Raw genomic sequence first — 19,543 nt, forward strand, 5'->3', positions numbered from 1 at the left:
GAATGAACAAGAGAAACAGGGCTTTATGGAAGCGTTCTCTTTTTTAAGTAGTGGAATGCTTCAGAAGATTTAACTCGAGAACTGATGCGGAATACATAACTATTGCATAATTTTACCAGAATGTCGAAACACGATTTCCAATATGCCGTACAAGCAATTCGTCCAAGAACTGTTAAAGTTGATGTAAATATGAGAGAGTGTATAACAGCTACAACTTAACTGGTGATCACCCATTTTTAGAAAATGGTGATTCATACAGAAGTGTAATACAAAACATTAAACTGCACTTTAATATTCCTAGTACCTGCTCGTGGTCAGTCTAATTTCTAATAAGAATGTAGCAATATTGGTACAAAGCATAACAAAAATAACTCTGAGAGAATACTGAATGACAAACCTAATTGACAACGTACTGTCGAAAATAACGCTCTGTTACAGTAGACGGCAGTTTACAGGGGTGCTTGGTACTAGGTTGGCACTGACCTGTCTAGCTGTACTGCATCCTTGAAGGCCAGCCGCACTTCATTCACTTGCCTCACTTAGCTAACCTTATCTCCGTTGTAGTTATCAGTACGCTGCGCTCCAGAAATGCGAATTCTGTCTCATGAAGTTTTCAACTCAGGCACACTTGTGGAATCTACACATAACTACGAATAAAGATAAACTAATTCTTTCAGAAGCCTGCTACACTGTGGAGGCTCAGTGTGCTCAAAATAACTGGCTGTACATTCATTATTACATCGAAACGAAATCGAAGATTGCCCTTATGAGAATTCAGAGAGCTGGCTCAAATGCGATCGGGTTGATACACGAAACTTCACTCACGTAAGAGCTTATGTTTTATAAATGCCACAACACAGCGACTCTATGTTGGGGGATACATTTAATGGTGAGCAACACATCGAGAAGGTAATCTGCACCATTCAAACGTGGTAGCAGCAAACAAGAACTTATTAATGAATCTTACACTGGGTGCTCTAAAATTCCCCTTTCAAACTTTTTTTTAGGACTTGTAAAGGGGGCCGAGTAAACAATATTTTGAATTGGAACCTATGTCTAAACGTTCAGTTCCGTGCTGCAGCCGTGTGAAAACATGTTTACTAGGTAGCTGTGGGACAGGGTAGTGATGGTGGGGGGTGCTTACGTCGCATCGGCTGATGTCATTTTAAGTCCATCCTACCTGTCTGACCTGGTTCGATACTCATTCACGTGGCTGGAAGTGTTAGAGCACCAATGGCGAAGTTTATGGTAATGGAAGATCTGCTCGTCGCCTTTATAAAGATCGTTATCCACGACGTCCGACTGCACCACATACCCTCTCCACCACAATTATGCAGCGGCTTTTCGAGAAAGGGGTATCTTCATAGTCAGCAGGCATGACTGTGGTGCTCAGGAGGACGTTACACACACGAGTTGGAGAGAGCGTACTGCATATTGGTGAAGAGAACCCATCAACGAGTACATGAGCATGCAATGAAAGTTGCTCCCAGTACTGTCCGGCATATGACCAACAACTACATCCATACCTCCTCCAAAGGATACAGTCACTAATGCCAGTCGATTTTGCACCACGCATTAAGTTCTGTACGTAGTTTCTGCGCCGCTGCCTCAGCGAGCCCCTAATATTTCTACGGCACATTCTCTTCACAGATGAATGTTAATTTACTAGGGAAACAACCATGTCTGGGCAGACGAAAACCCACAAGCCACGCATGTCCAGGCATTCCAACATCAGATTTGGTACCAGTTCGAAAAAATGGTTCAAATGACTCTGAGCACTATGGGACTTAACATCTGAGGTCAACAATCCCCTAGACTTAGAACTACTTAAACCTAACTAACCTAAGGACATCACACACATCCATGCTCGAGGTAGGATTCGAACCTGCGACCGTAGCAGCCGCGTGGTTCCGGACTTAAGCGTATAGCACCGCTCGACCACAGCGGCCGGCTTGGTATCAGTGTGTAAGCATGTATTCCAGAGAGTATTGTGATTGGACCGTACTTGCTTCCACCCAAGATCACGGGTCCCATCTACTTGACCTTCGTACAACAAGTATTCGGTATGCTGTTGGATGTTGTACCACAGAACGTCTGTCAAGACATTTGGTTTCCGCCTGACAGCACTTCTGCTCACTACTCACATGATGTTTGGGAACATCTGGACCAATGATTCGCAAGCAGATGGCCGCGGTGGTCCAATCGCATGGACTCTACAATCACCGGCGTTTTTCGTCTGGAAGCGAATGAAGAGTTTGGCTTATGAGACTCCTGTAGAGACGGGATAAGCTCTGATTTCACGAGTTGTGGTCGATGCAGGACAGACTGCAGAGATACCAGGTGTGATAGAGCAGGTGTACCATATCATCATTCGTAGGTACAATGTGTGCACTGAGCTTGGTGGTCACTACATCGAACCTTATTGTAGTGGATCAGAATGCTAACCCTCCTTTGAAAAGGACAAAAATGGTTTAAGTTTATATTTTTTATATTTATATTTTATATGTTGTGTTTCATGGGACCAAATTGAGCAACAAGTCTCCATGGTCGTGGAGCGAGTCAGTACGTGGAATTATAACAGAAGAGTAATAAAGGACAAAATGAAACGTGTAGGAATCCTATGCAGACGACAAGCCATACGTTTAAAGAAACATAATAAACAACGTAACTCAGGAATTAGTTTAATTTTTTAATTTTGCCAGGAGTTCCTCAGCAGAATAGAAGTAATGAGCTACGAGGAAACTCTTAGACTTGCAAGTGCTTGCATTACTGCCAAGATTTTTAAATACTTGTGGAAGTTTATTGAAAATCGATGCAGCAGAATACTGCACGCCTTTCTGCTCAAGAGTCAAGGAGGTGCGTTCCAAATACAGGCTGGGTTTCTGCTTAGTATTAACTGAGTGAAAGCTGCTAACTCCTGGGAATAAGTTGATATTGTTAACAACGAACGACGTTAAAGAAAATGTGTGTTGAGAGGCCAATGTCACAATTCCCAGACTACTGAACAGCTTTGTGAACTTACAGCACATATTGCTCCAATCACCGTTTTGAGCCAAAAATACCCTTTTTAAACCAGAGAAGTTGCCTCGAAAACTAACACCATACGTCACAAGTGAATGAAAATAAGCAAAGCAGGCCACTTTTCACCGAGCGAGATGGCGCAGTGGTTAGCGCACTGGACTCGCATTCGGGAGGACGACGGTTCAATTCCGCGTCCGGCCATCGTGATTTAGGTTTTCCGTGATTTCCCTAAATCGCTTCAGGCAAATGCTAGGATGGTTCCTTTGAAAGGTCACGGCCGACTTCCTTCCCCATCCTTCCCTAATCCGATGAGACCGATGACCTCGCTTTTGGTCACGTCCCTCAAAACATCACATCCCATCCTAGACCACTTTTCGTGTTGAACTATCACCAGGGTTGCCACAAGTTCTTGAAATCAGGGAATATCAGCGATTTTCAAACGTATCAGGGAAATATCAGGGAAGTTTGAAAAAAAAAAAACACTGGAAAAATCTCGTTTCTGTCTCAGTAGCATGAAACTGTTTGTTTACTGAGATGTCATGCATCGTCACTGGCTGGGCGCAGCTTAGTACGCGCGCCGCTTCCCTACTTTCTCGTTTTTACTGCTTCTCCCCTTCCCACCCCTCTCTTCATCTTGCAGTCAGTGATGCCACCACTACTTGCTGCTAGCCTAGCAGCTGCCGATGAGAGGCAGGGAGGCGTGAGCAGTGGCTTGTTTGGGTCTGATTCTCAGAGACTGTTGACGCAGTGACCGGAGACAACGGTCGTGTGTGCATGAGTTGTGTCTGAGTGATTGCCTGAATTTGTGTGCGCTCTCGTTTTCTGACAAAGACTATGGCTAAAAATTTAATTGTGAGAGTGTGATTGTATTTTCTATGTGCCTATCTGTGTCTCAGCGATCATCGTTACGGCGAGTTGCTACCTATCCTCATTAGTATTTGTTCTCAGAGTATTTTCACAAGTTATCTGTTGCGTGGGTGATAACCGCGGTCTCGTTACATCAACATGGTGTTTGTGACACGTGAATAGTGGCCACACGAGTGGACTACCAAGACCGGCCAAAACCGCAGGCCATTTCTGTGGATGTACCTAACGGATCGGGCTTGCCGATTTGAAGCCCACGTTTCCCAGTAATCGTGTCTACTCTCACTGGTCTGCCCACAGGCAGGGTCTGCCTGTGTGTGGCGTAATGTGGCGGATTTTCATGGTTTATCCGTGGACCCAGGACTGTGGTGCTCCTCGGCAGGCCAGAGGCGACAGGCGATGGATTACAGGAGTTGCGACTGACTCACTGCAGGTACATTGTACAGTGCGGCGTTTTATAGACTTTTATTTATTCTGGTACATTTCGACACTTCTAAAGTAGTTTACATATTAGAAAGTATGGACAGTAAGAAGAAGAAAATTGTGGCAGTCGCTGGCAATTTGTACGTTTTGTATTCATGTATTTCTTAAAGCAAAAATCACACAATACCTGTAGATTAATAGTGGGTAATAGTGGGTAATAACCGACAATAATGAACGTAGTAGGACCAACATTTTATTGGCTCTGAGCACTATGGGACTCAACTTCTGAGGTCATCAGTCCCCTAGAAATTAGAACTACTTAAACCTAACTAATCTAAGGACATCACACACATCCATGCCCGAGGCAGGATTCGAACCTGCGACCGTAGCGGTCTCGCAGTTCCAGGCTGTAGCGCCTAGAACCGCACGGCCACTCCGGCCGGCCCAACATTTTTTAGCGGTCACCTATAGTGTTGGTTTACACAACTCTTCCCCACCTTATACGTTTCCTTCAAGAGACCTACTTTTTTCTGAAAGCAGTAAAGGTATTTTAAAGCTCTCTTGCGACTCCAATGAAATGCGTATTTTTATTACCAAATGTGTTCGCTTTATTGAAATAAAATAACAACAGTGGTCTTAATGAAACATGTATACCGTTCGGTTTGCTTTCCCCATCTAAAAACAGTTAGTTACAAAAGATATTGAAGTTAGTACTTAAGATTTTTGCTCACACGTTTAGAAATATAGAAGTCCTTACATTCTTTTGTCAACTTATGTCTTTACTTACCCTCGAGATCTCAAAACTTGTCAGAGAAAAATGCTAAAACTTGTCTGAAAATCAGGAAAATATCAGGGAATTTCACTTGGGAAACTCGTGGCAACCGTGATCATTTATTTCAGATGCTGTTCTAATTTTAAATAAAGCATCATTTAGTTTTTGAACAAGACTCTGAACATGGGCTTTCTGTGATTGCTCACTATCTGTCCAAACGCCTTGGAATTTGGACTGTTCGGTCTCACTAAGCATATGTGCAGTCTGTGTGATCGAAATGTCAGTTTCTGTTGAAATGTGTGTTAGAAACTGTAAAAACTAAGCCTTACTGTGATTTAGCATCGCCGCGCGGTGTGGCCGCGTGGTTTGAGGCGTCATGTAACGGACTGCACGACCCCTCCCGCCGGAGGTTCGAGTCCTCCCTCGGGCATGGGTGTGTGTGTTGTTCTTAACGTAAGTTAGTTTAAGTAGTATGTAAGTCTAGGGGCCGATGACCTAAGCAGTTTGGTCCCTTAGGCATTCACACACATTTGAACATTTTTGATTTAGCGTCAATTTATTTTCTATAAGCCATAAACTTATGTCTTGACTGCATTATTTGATACTGCGTCAGTATTGCGCGCAACATGCTAAACTATCAAGCTGGTGTCATCAGCAAACAATAATATTTTAGAATCACATGTAATACTAGAAAGCATGTGATTTATATGCGTAAGAAACAGTAGCTGCCCCAGCACCGACCCATGGGGTACCCCTCACTTAACTGTGCCCCATTGGAACTGCACGTCTTAGCCATTCTCAGTAATGAGGAGAATGACCTTCTGCTGTCTGTTCTTAAAGTAAGAGGTGAACCAGTTGTGAGATAGTTCCCTTATTCCATAATGGTCCAACTTCTGTAACAATATTTTGAGATAAGACAATCAAGCGCCTTAGTTAAGCCAAAGAAGACGGCTAACGTTCGCGACTTTATTTATTCCGTCCATAGCCTCAATGAGAAAAGGGAATATAACATTTTCAGTTGTTAACCAGTTCTAAAACCAAACTGTACATTTGACGGAAATTTTTTTTAGTTGAAATGATCAATTGCCCTTGTATATACAGCCTTTTCAATAACTTTAACAAACACTGATGGCATAGAGATAAGTCTAAAACTATCTGTATTACCCCTTTCCCGTTTTTCACAATGTGGCTTCACTACTGAATACTTTAATCGGGAGGACGACGGTTCAATCCCGCGTCCGGCCATCCTGATTTAGGTTTTCCGTGATTTCCCTAAATCACTCCAGGCAAATGCCGGGATGGTTCCTCTGAAAGGGCACGGCCGACTTGCTTCCCCATCCTTCCCTAATCCGATGAGACCGATGACCACGCTGTCTGGTCTCCTTCACCAAACCAACCAACCAACTTTAATCGGTCAGGAAACTGACAATTCCGAAAGGAAAAGTTACAGATATGTTTAAGTACTGGGATAACATATGCAGAACAGTACCTTAGTATTCTGCTAGATACCCCGTCATATCCATGAGAGTCCTAGGTCTTTAGCTATTTAATTATTGACGCGTTCTCTCCCTTGTCAGTATCATGGAGTAGTATTTCAGGTAACAGTCTCGGAAAGCTATTTTCTAAGAGAGTTATATGATTCCCTGTAGGAAATAATCTTTTACTAAGTTCGCCTGCTGTATTCAGAAAGTGATTATTAAGTACAGTGCATATATCCGGCTTATAAGTAACTGAAACGTTTCTACTACTTACCGACTTTGTATCCTCACCATGGTGCTGCTGACCAGACACTTCCTTCTGGACTGACCGTATGGTTTTAATTTTATCCTGGGAATTATCCACTCTATTTGCGTACCACATGCTTTTTGCCTTCCTAATAACATTTTTAAGCACCTTACAGTACTGTTTGTAATGGGCTGCTGCAACTCGATTGTGACTGTTTCTAACGTTTGGATATAATTAGCACTTTGTTGTTTATTATATTCTTATCTCCCTAGTCAATAACTCAGGCTGCCTGTTAGTGCTAGTACCCTGTTTTGAACGTTCTAACGGAAAGTAAGTTTTAAAGGGTATGAGAAATATGTTGAGGAAAGCATTATATTTATCGTCTAGGTTATCGGCACTATAAAAATCATGCCACTCTTGTTCCTTAAATGAGGTTTAAAAAGGTCTCACCTGTAACTAGATTAGCTTTTCTAAATAGTTTATAGTTATATGTAACGCGATTTAGCACAAAAGGCTATTAGGGTTAAAATTTGTGCATCATGGTCTGAAAGGCCATTCACATTTTTGCTAATAGAATGTTTCTCTAGTAATGAAGAAGGAACAAAATGTAGTCTATGGTTGGGCTGTGTTCCCCTGTACTACCGTTGGAAAGAATATAGTTTGCATCAGATGATGCGAATTAAGGAGATCTACGAGCATCCTCTTTCCTGCACACTCTCTTACACAACTACTGTTGAAGTCTCCACTTACAGCTGATTTTTGTACTTCCTGTAAAGTGAACCCAGAAGCCACACCAGCTTGAGCAGAAATGTTCTGAAATCAGAGTCAGGACACCTGTAAGTAACAACAATTAGAAATTTAGTTCCAATAAATTCAGCCACACCGGCACAACATTCAAATATCTTTCCCGTGCAGTGCTTTGAAAGATCGACGGACTCGAATGGAATATCGTTTTTCAGGTACTTCAGAGAACTCCTAGAAAAAGTGCTAGCTAACTTATATCCAAGTAAAGGAAGCCTCTGAATTGTCACATTATTTAAGAAGTGCACTGAAATACAAATAATGTCGGAGTCAACACATTTAAGCAGTTCACTATCTTTATCTCTAATACGTTGTATATTTTGATGAAATGTGCTAATTCCCTCACAGCTTGAACAACTAACCTTTGTAGAAAGTGGTTCCTTTGTTAGAAAGACTTCCCGTAAGCAGGAATACCTATCAGCTGACTTTAACCTGAAAATGTGCAGCTCTAACACCAAGTACTACAGGAGTTACCCCATGAGTGATCCCACGACCCGCCACTACTCTGTCACCTACAAGCTTTGCCAGTCTACCCTTCCTGTACTTACTGAGGTGCAGGCCAAGCCTAGTGAAACCTGCTCTGTTGACAGACTCAGCTGTAAACGACAGTGTCTGTGAAAACTGGTTAAGTTTACTTTTTGTTTCTTGGGTTGTTAATGACTGGAATTGTAAAATAAGTGATGTACTGGGTCATGCCTAATAAATTACTTGTAAAACTGGTCGCGTTACCAACATATTTTCAAATGGTTGTAGCAGGGAAGGGTACGTTTTCGGACACCGGTTCCAATTCCAAATATTGTCTACTCATAATTATTTTCAGCCATAATGGCTATGTTTGTAAACCGTGACTGTGTGGGAAAATTATTTATTTCAAGTTTCTGCTACCAGTCACTTTTTATTTTATGCTTAATCTAACATAATGCAAGGCGTTTCGAACATGTTTTGTTCATTTTCAAGCGTTTGTACATACATACATACAACGAGAAATGTTACTTAAAAATAAACAGTTTTAAACTAGATTAATCTAGAACACTTTGTTTTTTACTGTAGCTGCTGGTGTGGCAGTACACCAGTGATACAAGTGAAGCAGCAAGAAGATGTAACTGCTGTGATATACATAGTCAACAACAAAGAAGGAAACCAACAGAAGACATCACTGACTTCGATTTCTAGATATACACTGCCCCCCTCCTTCCCCCCAAATGCCACACCAGCAGCTACAGTAAAAAACAAAGTGTTCTAGATTAATCTAGTTTAAAACTGTTAATTTTTAAGTAACAAAAAAAAAATGGCTCCGAGCACTATGGGACTTAACTTCTGAGGTCATCGGTCCCCTAGAACTTAGAACTACTTAAACCTAACTAACCTTAGGACATCACACATATCCATGCCCGAAGCAGGATTCGAACCTGCGACCATAGCGGTCGCGCAGTTCCAGACTGTAGCGCCTAGAACCGCTCGGCTACTCCGGCCGGCTTTTAAGTAACATTTCTCGTTGTATGTATGTATATACAAACGCTTGACAATGAACAAAACATGTTCGATACGCGTTGCATTATGTTAGATTAAGCATAAAATAAAAAGTGACTGGTAGCAGAAACTTGAAATAAATAATTGTCTACTCAGTCCCCTCTAAAATTCCTAGACGTTTGTATGATTCCAGTCCACAGGTTTATATAGAATTATTGCTGGAGATCTGAGACGTACGTGGCGTACGGATTTTGTCATACCAAATATGGCTATTGAGGCACTTAAAAAAAGCAACCTCGGTTGAACCTGGCGTCGTCCATGAACAGTAAAATCTACAGGCAGTTCTCACTGCTGTGCTGCGTTGGACAATCCATTGGCTGAGATAAATTCGTCTTTAACTTCACTTGGTTCCGTTCCTTATACACACAGTTCAGCAGCAGTTACTCCCCTGTCATGCACAAATACTCTCCAAGGTATACTATCAGAAGTATGCATTTCACTGGCAAGTTGAAGGAACCGTACTGAATGAATCTTCCCACACACAATCCAATATCATCTTCTCGAAGTCTACTGTGTGAGAGTTTCATGTTGATAATCTGGGCTAGCTCTGTTTGGAACCATTTAGTATCTCGTAAGTTTCCATACATGTTGATGAATTTCTTCCAAGGTGGATGACACATAGGGTGGATCTTTTTTCTGTACAGTTTTTCGGCTTCCGTGTACAATATTTCTGCTGCTCTGTACATTAAATACGTCATCTTCGCTTAGCACTTAAGAAATGTTATTAGTAGTATACTCCACCGTGAAGATCTGTGCATTGCTTTCCAATATAGCGCCAGAACGTCAATGCGGCAAGCTGTTGTTTCCCCAACTTGGACTCCAGGTGAAACTGTTGTGCACAGTGTGTATATTATTCTAAGGAAGGAGAGGAATACAGTAATCAGTTGCAATCCCATTGGTTTTTATTATTTTTGCGTATCCAGTTTTCAGCTATAAATAGCCATCTTCTGTGCAAATGCTCTGAAGATGGCAATTTATAGCCGAAATCTGGACATGCAAGGGTCATAACTCACTCAAATGCACTGAATGTGGCTCTTTATAGCTGAACTCTGAATGTGCAAGAATAATAAAAACCGTTGGATTGGTTCAAATGGCTCTGAGCACTATGGGACTGAACTTCTGAGGCCATCAGTCCCCTAGAACTTAGAACTACTTAAACCTAACTTACAATGCCCGAGGCGGGATTCGAACCTGCGACCGTAGCGGTCGCGCGGTTCCAGACTGTGGCGCCTAGAACCGCTCGGCCACACCGGCCGGCATAAACCGTTGGGACTGCGACTGATTGCTGTATTCCTATCCTTCCTCATAAGCATCTGTCTGTTACGAAACTAAACAGTTTCCAAAGCTCACCACACCTATTGCTCACTCAGGATTTCGTGCCACGTGAAATATTCATTCCCTACCTTTAGTTTCTTGTCTCAATGCCCTTATCTTAGGAGCCTCTATCGTCTGCATAATTCTGATCCTAAAGGTTTGGCATGCCATGTCACTTGATGAGTAGCCAGATATCTGCACACGTGTACACATGTGAACAGTGTCGCTTTGCGTTGGGCGCACAGTGTTGCTCGCAACTGAGAGCAGTTCAGAGCCCTCTCATCACATTGGAGGTTCTGACCTGACGCTTTCGCGCCGTGACTGTGTGCAGGTGGTGGTGTCGACGTTCTTCCAGTGGAACCAGATCGTGTCGCACGCGCCGCCCATCCTGATGGCAACGCTGCTGGGCGCCTGGAGCGACCGCCACGGCCGCAAGGGTCCGCTGCTGCTGGGGCTGGTCGGCAAGCTCTTCTACTCGGCCGCACTTGTCCTCAACGCTTCGCAAGGTCAGCCAACAGCACAACGCCGTCTGCAGTCTCGTTGACTGATGCTTTCTACAGAGACCGTACTGATTACTTTGATAGAAACCTCTTTCCAGGCCGTATATGACTGCAGCCGAGTTGAGATCTTCTTTGGTTATTAGTCGAGTCATGGCGCCGTGTTGTCGCAACGTTTCGGCGAGCTTGCTACTCAGTATCTCCAGGAGAATTGTCGGGTTCATATCTAAGTCGTTCCTCTAAAGCCGCTGGATGGACCGATCGCATGCCTCCGGAAGAAATATCGCGGCCAGTGGTGGGGGTGGAAGTCAGTAGTGAGGCGGTAGTGTTGATGGGGTCCTGGTGCCGAGTCGTGGTGCTGCCCGTGTATTCCAGGAAGTCGGCAGCTCAAGGACTCAACACCCTGACCCCCAACATCCCGTAGGAGCGAGGGGACACTTCACCACAGGCCAGTACATCTCTTAAACAGGCTCACAGTTGGCCCACTCGTTAGAGGCCAGTCAGCAGTCCAGTGGCTATAAAGCAATGAACTGGACATGCACTCGATGCTTCGCTGGAATATTTGTATTTTATTGTATGGTGTCTACAGAGGTAATCATTTCCTTACAGTCAAATGTAAAACAATTTTGTCATTTATGTGCTAAGAATTACACGCACACACACACACACACACACACACACACACACACACACACACACAAACACACAATTAGGGTTGCTCAGGAAGTAATGCATCGCATTTTTTTCTTCGACAATTTTTTACTGAACATAATGAGAATTATATAGTACTGGCCATTAAAATTGCTACACCACGAAGATGGCGTGCTATAGATGCGAAATTTAACCGACAAGAAGAAGATGCTGTGATATGCAAATGATTAACTTTTCAGAGCATTCACACAAGGTTGGCGCCGATGGCGACACCTACTACGTGCTGACATTAGGAAAGCTTCCAACCGATTTCTCATTCACTAACAGCAGTTCACCGGCGTTGCCTGGTGAAACGTTGTTCTGATGCCTCGTGTAAGGAGGAGAAATGCGTACCATCCGTTTCCGACTTTCATAAAGGTCGGATTGTAGGCTATCGCGATTGCGGTTTATCGTATCGCGACATTGCTGCTCGCGTTGGTCGCGATCCAATGACTGTTAGCAGAATATGGAATCGGTGGGTTCAGGAGGGTAATACGGAACGCCGTGCTGGATCCCAACGGCCTCCTATCACTTGCAGTCGAGATGACAGGCATCTTATCAGTCTGGCTGTAACGGATCGTGCAGCCACGTCTCGATCCCTGAGTCAACAGATGGGGATGTTTGCAAGACAACAACCATCTGCGCGAAAAGTTCGACGACGTTTGCAGCAGCATGGACTATCAGCTCGGAGACCATGACTGCGGTTACCCTTGACGCTGCATCACAGACAGGAGCGCCTGCGATGTTGTACTCAACGACGAATCTGGGTGCACAAATGGCAAAACGTCATTTTTTCGGATGAATCCAGGCTCTGTTTACAGAATCAAGAAGGTCGCATCCGTGTTTGGCGACATCGCGGTGAACGCACATTGGATACTTGTATTCGTCATCGCCATACTGGCGTATCACCCGGCGTGATGGTATGGGGTGCCATTGGTTACACGTCTCGGTCACCTCTTGTTCGCATTGACGGCACTTTGAACAGTGGACGTTACATTTCAGATGTGTTACGACCCGTGGCTCTACCCCCCATTCGATCCCTGCGAAACCCTACATTTCAGCAGCATAATGCACGACCGCATGTTGAAGGTCCTGTACAGGCCTTTCTGGATACAGAAAATGATCGACTGCTACACTGGCCAGCACATTCTCCAGATCTCTCACCAACTGAAAACGTCTGGTCAATGGTGGCCGAGCAACTGGCTCGTCACAATACGCCAGTCACTACTCTTGATGAACTGTGGTATCGTGTTGAAGCTGCATGGGCAGCTGTACCTGCACATCCCAACCAAGGACTGTTTGAAGCAATGCCCAGGCGTATCAAGGCCGTTATTACTTCCAGAGGTGGTTGTTCTGGGTACTGATTTCTCAGGATCTATGCACCCAAATTGCGTGACAATGTAATCACTTGTCAGTTCCAGTATAATATATTTGTCCAATGAATACCCGTTTATCACCTGCATTTCTTCTTGGTGTAGCAATTTTAATGGCCATTAGTGTACACACGAAAGAATTGTGTTTTATCTACACAACTTTTTTTTCACGTAATCTCCATCCCAATCTATGGCCTTCCTCCAGTGCAAAACAAGGTCGTGTATGCCCTGTCGGTATCAATCCTTGTCCTGGTGGCGGAGTCAGTGTATGATCACCTCCTCATCGTTCTCAAAATATCTTCCACTAATGGCATCCTTTAATCTCCCAAACAAGTGGAAGTCCGAGGGAGCTAGGTCAGGGCTGTCAGGTGTCACCGCTGCAGATCGTGGAGCTCCGCCGAACCGCTTTCTGGTGACCTCACTCTCCGTGTCCAGCAACTAACTGTACTTACAACGACAGCAGATGCTCCATAGACTTCGCAGAAGTGTTTGTGAGCATTCCCCATAGTTTCATTCTCTGCAGTGACAAATTCAATGATGAAATGCCGCTTGTAATCTACATCACCTACAGACGCCGTTTTGAAACTATCCTGCAGCTACGCTAACTGTCGGAAGTTACGGAAACTTAGCGCGCTCACTCAGGAGACTTCAAATAATACATTATGAACGTAACATTTCGCATTCGTAGCATTGTTTTCGGCAGAGAAAACATATGCGGTGCATTACTTTCTGGGCTACTCCCGGGGTTGGAACTTTAATAGTGCCAACTATTTATTTACAGCTCGTACAAAATAGATACGTGTTTCAAAGTTTTACAGACCTTCAAACTAGTCACTAGCATTGTGTATAACCCGTTGCCAGCGATGTGGAATTGTAGGATACTCTTAGCAGTGCCAGTTGTGTTGACAGTTCGAGCGGCGCGGTCTATTGCCCGACGATTTTGTTGCGGTTCTGAAGCGAATGCCGTGAAGTGTTTCCTTCAGTTAGAAATCGAGTTGAACTCACGAGGGCTTAAGTCAGGGGAGTGCAGTAGGTGGTATAGCACTGAGCAGTCCCATCAGTCAAACAAATCAGTAACAGCTTGCACTGTACGTGCTTCAGCAGTGTCCTGCAAAATGATGGTCAGGTCTTGCAGAAAGTGTCATCAGTTCTGTCTCTAAGCTGGTCGTAAGTTGTGTTTCAAAACTGAACAAGGGCATTTCTAAAATGAAGGAAACACTTCACGGCATTCGCTTCAGAACTGCTACAAATTCGTCGGACAATAGACCGCGCCGCTGGAACTGCCTAATATCGTGTAGGCCCTTGCGAGCAAGCAAAAGTGCCGGAACACGACATGCCATGGACTCGACTGATTCTGAAGTAGTGCTGGAGATAACTGACATCATGAATCCTACAGGGCTGTACATAAATCCGTAAGAGTACAAGGGGGTCGAGATCTCTTCTGAACAGCACGTCGCAAGTCATCCCAGATATCCTCAATAATGTTCATGTCTGGGGAATTTGGTGGTCAGCGGAAATGTTTAAATTCAGAAAAGTGTTCCTGGAGCCACTCTATAGCAATTATGGACGTGTGGGGAAGCATTGTCCTGCTGGAATCGGCCAAGTCCGTCGGAATACGCAGTGGGTATGAATGGATGCAGGTGATCAGACAGGATGCTTGCGTACGTGTCACCTGTCAAGAGTCGTATCTAGACGTGTCAGGGGTCCCATATCACTCCAACTGCACACGCCCCACATCATTACAGAGTCTCCATCAGCTTGAACAGTCCCCTGCTGACATGCAGGCCCATGGATTCATGAGGTTGTCTCCATACCTCTACAAGTCCATCTGCTTGATACAATTTGAAACGAAACTCGTCTGACCGGGCAGCATCTTTCCAGTCATCAACAGTCCAATGTCGGCGTTGATGGACCCAGGCGAGGCGTAAAGCTTTGTGTCAAATAAGTTAATTTGTTACACTAACTAAATATTTTCTGAAGAAACTTAGAACTGACAACTTTTAAACCCTTCAAGTGTTGTCAGACGACAGCATTGCACTATAGCTGTCTGTCCTGAAAGCTATATATCTGTATCTATTTTATTTGTTAATTTATTATCTTTTATATCTCATTCGTTGTGCCAATTTTTTCAGAACATCGTATCGTCCACAATAACACAGCAACTGAATACTACATGAATACCTCATATCTTGTCAAACTTGTGGAGTTAGTAAGGAAAAGGTTACTTCTTTGCCAATAACTTTATTAAAATATGATGGGAGTTGATAAAAAACCAGTGTAATTTAAACGCGGTCAGTCGCTTTTATTAGCTGATACCGCTACCGCAAAGAGTGCCGAAAGATGCGTCTATCATGGAGACATAAATAGTAGTATAAACAGTATTTAACAACATTTTGTAATCATTTAACGTGAACACACTTGCGCAAAAATTCTGGTGTATTTACTTATAAAGAAACTTTTATTTATAATTATTGTGAATGATCTGAGTGTGACAATGTTTATAACATTTCTTTAATTAAATATTGTTTTAATGTATTGGTTAAGTGCGGAAAGTTGTCAAGTTCAGTCAAAATCATGTCTGTAGAACACAAGAATGATGTAATTTTGGCGTGAATGGCCTTCTGCCAATGAGAGTTACAGTGGCGGAAAACCGCTGGAGTCAAGTGAAGAGAGGTACTTTGTGAATGATGCACTCAAGGGAGCGATTCTGGACATTTTTGCTCCGGTTCTGGAGGAAGGCAGACCTTCTTGTGGAATAGTGCAATATTCGGTCGTGTAGGTGATTGATTTTGTACGGTGAACAGCCACTACAAGATTTTTAACTTTTCGTTTTTGGGCACTTCACGTTGAGATCTGGTGGAAGGCAAATCTATCTGTGGTAACGTGTGATTCAGTCGTGTCGGTGACAGATTCTGGGCGGTGAATGGCCGCTACAGTACTTTTACTTTTGAAAGGGCTCTAATTTTCGCGAGGTCTAAATGTGCTACTATGCAGAAACTTACCTTTCCCGCTTGCATTACGGAATTGAGAATAGATAGGGTATGAATTCCTACTCGTTGCCTGTCATTTGTTAACGCATTAATCGTCATGCTGAACTCTGAATTATTTTGAAAAAATGTTAAATGTGTGTGAAATCTTATGGGACTTAACTGCTAAGCTTACACACTACTTAACCTAAATTATCCTAAGGACAAACACACACACCCATCCCCGAGGGAAAACTTGAACCTACGCCGGGACCAGCCGCACAGTCCATGACTGCAGCGCATTAGACAGCTTTTTTTTATAAAAACATTTATTAAAAAAACAATGTTACACATTCCAAATACATACTAAGTTCATGTACTACGCATGTACACATGCTTGAATCTACGCCGGTTATTTAAACAAGACGGTTTGATCATTTCAATTACGCTGACGTTAAAGAAAGACAACAGAAGATTGTGTTACTGACTAAATTACCAGAAAGAATAAAGTTAAACATCAAAAAAAAATTTTTAAAGACATTCAAACTTCAACCTGAAGAAATGAAATCTGCACTTTGAGTTACATGAGCTCCAAGATTTACAGAAGCATAATTAGTTCTTTATGATGGATATCAGCAAGTTGGTGGGATAATTTTAAATATAAAACAATTTAATAATCACGACAGACGATTTCTGAAATACTTGAGGATGGCGGAAAGGAGGTATATAATAAAGTTGACTAACCTTCCAACTACACTTTCTGGACATTAATTGAATGTTAAGTATCTGAAGTGATCAGATCTATATAATCAGTCTTTCACTGCGAAACTGACTTACACATCACAGTGCAAAAATGAACAGGGCAATGTGCCAGCCATTGAATATTATAGAATCTTATGGTTTTAACCAATCGATAAGGACATTTCTATAAAAACTGTCTATTTCCAGATTTCTAATATAAGCCAATAATGCACCTTTAATGTTTTGTGTTTTGACACTATTAGACACACAATCTCAATGTCACATAAGTTCTGTACATTAGCTTGTAAATTTCAAAAACTACTCTCTGAAGTAGAAAAAGCACACATAATAAATATACTGTAAAATCTTAAATAATATCCTTAAGGTAACTACAATACATCACTATCAACACAGTCTTCTTTTTTATATTAACCAATGCCCATTCTTTCAAATACAATTTTTAACATATTCCCGAACTTTTTCTTGTGATTCGCTGTCGGTAATCCCACGCGGCAATTATTTTGAGTTGACGAATATTTTGTGTATTGTGATCACAAAATGGCATTAGTTTTTTCGCGTGACGTGGATTACTATTTGGCTCGAGGATTTCACTACCATTCTCGTAATCCTCTCAACGCAACTTTACTTCATTTCATAACGATATCCTTCTCTCAGTGTTACAACTAGTTCTCATATGGCCACTTTCCATCTATATGAGATTTTCTTCCTTAAGTAAACGTTATTCAACATAATTCTCTCGTGTCATCTACATCGATTACTGACGTTAGAATAGAAACCTTTTAGTTAATACTTCAAATTGTCTTTATTTAATATGTCTTATTATTATCTTATTTTATTAATTCGTCATTCTAGCCAATGCATAGACTATTTGACTGCAGGATCACAGCTTCAGTTTACTATTTGCAGGGAGTTTGCTGCTGAGCATGAAAGCAGACATGTGCAGCTCGATCCTAGGTCATTGTCGAACTATTCTTTTCAAACAAAGCCGTGCACAGCCCAGTTAACTGAAGTGTGACCAACATCAGATAAAGTCGCAATTGGTTTGTTAGTATGGTACGGTTTTTAGAGAGTCTACTTCTGAGCAGAATATGTATTAGGTAACGTCGCACTAGGTCGGTCGTAAATGGAACAAGGCAAAGCGAATGTCTAGGTTCTTGCGTACGAGTACATCGCCTTTTACAAGTTAATGTAACTCTTGCCTGTTAAAGATGGGTTTCACGTGTCGACCTTGTATTTCGATGCACTCATCTCTGCGAAGAGATACCAGTTCTTTGATACACTCCCGGTTCATGGTGCAAATGTTGACAAGACTGTACAATTCACTGCTCCAGCTCTGCAATCTCACCAATGGGAATGCTGTCCACATTTCTTTTGAGAAAACCCTGGCTGTAGTGTTGCATACACACGGCATAAAAGAGCGGTGCATTGGCGAGGCTGTCATTCGTATTCAGGTGATTTATGTGAAAAGGTTTCGGACGTGATTATGGTCGCACGCCGCGTGAGGTAGCCGCGCGGTCTCGGGCGTCTGGTCACAGTCCGGGCGGCTCCCCCCGTCGGAGGTTCGAGTCCTCCCTCGGGCGTGGGTGTGTGTGTTGTCCTTAGCGTAAGTTAGATTAAGTAGCACGTAAGCCTAGGGACCGATGACCTCAGCAGTTTGATCCCATAACACCTTATCACAAATTTCCAAATCTTATGGCCGCACGAGAGGAATTAACAGATTTTCAACACGGAATGGTAGTGGAAGCTAGGCGCATGGGACATTCCATTTCGGAAATCGTTGGGGAAAGCAATATTCCGAAATCCACAGTGTCAAGAGTGGCCGAGAATACCAAATTTCAGACGTTACCTCTCACCATGGACAATACAGTGGCCGATGGCTCTCACTTAAACACCGATATCTGCGGCATTTGCATAGAATTGTCAGTGCTGACAGACAATCAGTAATGAGTGAAATAACCGCCAATATGGGAGGTACGACGAACGTATCCGTTAGGAAACTGCGACGAAATTTGGCAGCAGACAACCGATGCGAGTGCCTTTGCTAACAGCGCTACATCGCCTGCAGTGCCTCTCCTGGGTTCATAACCATATCGATTGGACCTGGACGACTGGACAAATGTGACATGGTCAGATGAGTCGCATTTGCAGCTGGTAAGAGCTGATGGTAGGGATCGAGTGTGGCGCAGACCCCACGAAGCTATGGACCCAAGTTGTCAACATTGGGAGTTTGAAAGCAGGTAGTGGCTCCATAATGGTGTGGGCGGTGTTTACATGGAATGGACTGAGTCCTCTGGTCAATCTGAACCGATCATTGACTGGGAATGGTTATTTGGGCTACTTGGAGGCCATTTGCAGGCAACAACGATGAAATTTTTATGGATGGCAGTGCTCTGCGTCACTGGGCCACAATTGTTTGCAGTTGGTTTGAAGAACATTCTGGACAGTTTGAGCAAATTGGGTGGCCACCCAGATTACCCGGCGTGAATCAAAAATTCAAATGGCTCTCAGCACTATGGGACTTAACATCTGAGATCATCAGTCCCCTAGACTTAGAACTACTTAAACCTAACTAACCTAAGGACATCACACACACCCATGCCCGAGGCAGGATTCGAACCTGCGACCGTAGCAGCAGCGCGGTTCCGGACTGAAGCGCCTAGAACCGCTCGGTCACAGCGGCCGGCTCCCGGCGTGAATCCCATCGAACATTTATGTTACATAATCAAGAGAGAAGAAGAGAAATTTGCTAACATCGAGTATAGATTTAAGTGTCAGGAAGTCTTTTCTGAAAGTATTTGTATGGAG

At 43.2% G+C, this 19,543-nt stretch overlaps 1 protein-coding gene across 2 annotated transcripts in view; it reads left to right on the forward strand.

Annotated features, from left to right (window-relative positions):
• LOC126251662 (proton-coupled folate transporter) overlaps positions 1 to 19,543 on the forward strand; it is a 324,444-nt gene that overhangs the window by 168,022 nt on the left and 136,879 nt on the right. For both annotated transcript variants that reach the window (XM_049952233.1, XM_049952234.1), the window contains exon 3: positions 10,782 to 10,956. In XM_049952233.1, coding sequence (XP_049808190.1) covers positions 10,782 to 10,956 — 175 coding nt within the window. The remainder of the gene's footprint in view (positions 1 to 10,781; positions 10,957 to 19,543) is intronic.

This window comes from Schistocerca nitens, chromosome 4, assembly GCF_023898315.1.
Source record: "Schistocerca nitens isolate TAMUIC-IGC-003100 chromosome 4, iqSchNite1.1, whole genome shotgun sequence".
NCBI classification, from domain to species: domain Eukaryota; kingdom Metazoa; phylum Arthropoda; class Insecta; order Orthoptera; family Acrididae; genus Schistocerca; species Schistocerca nitens.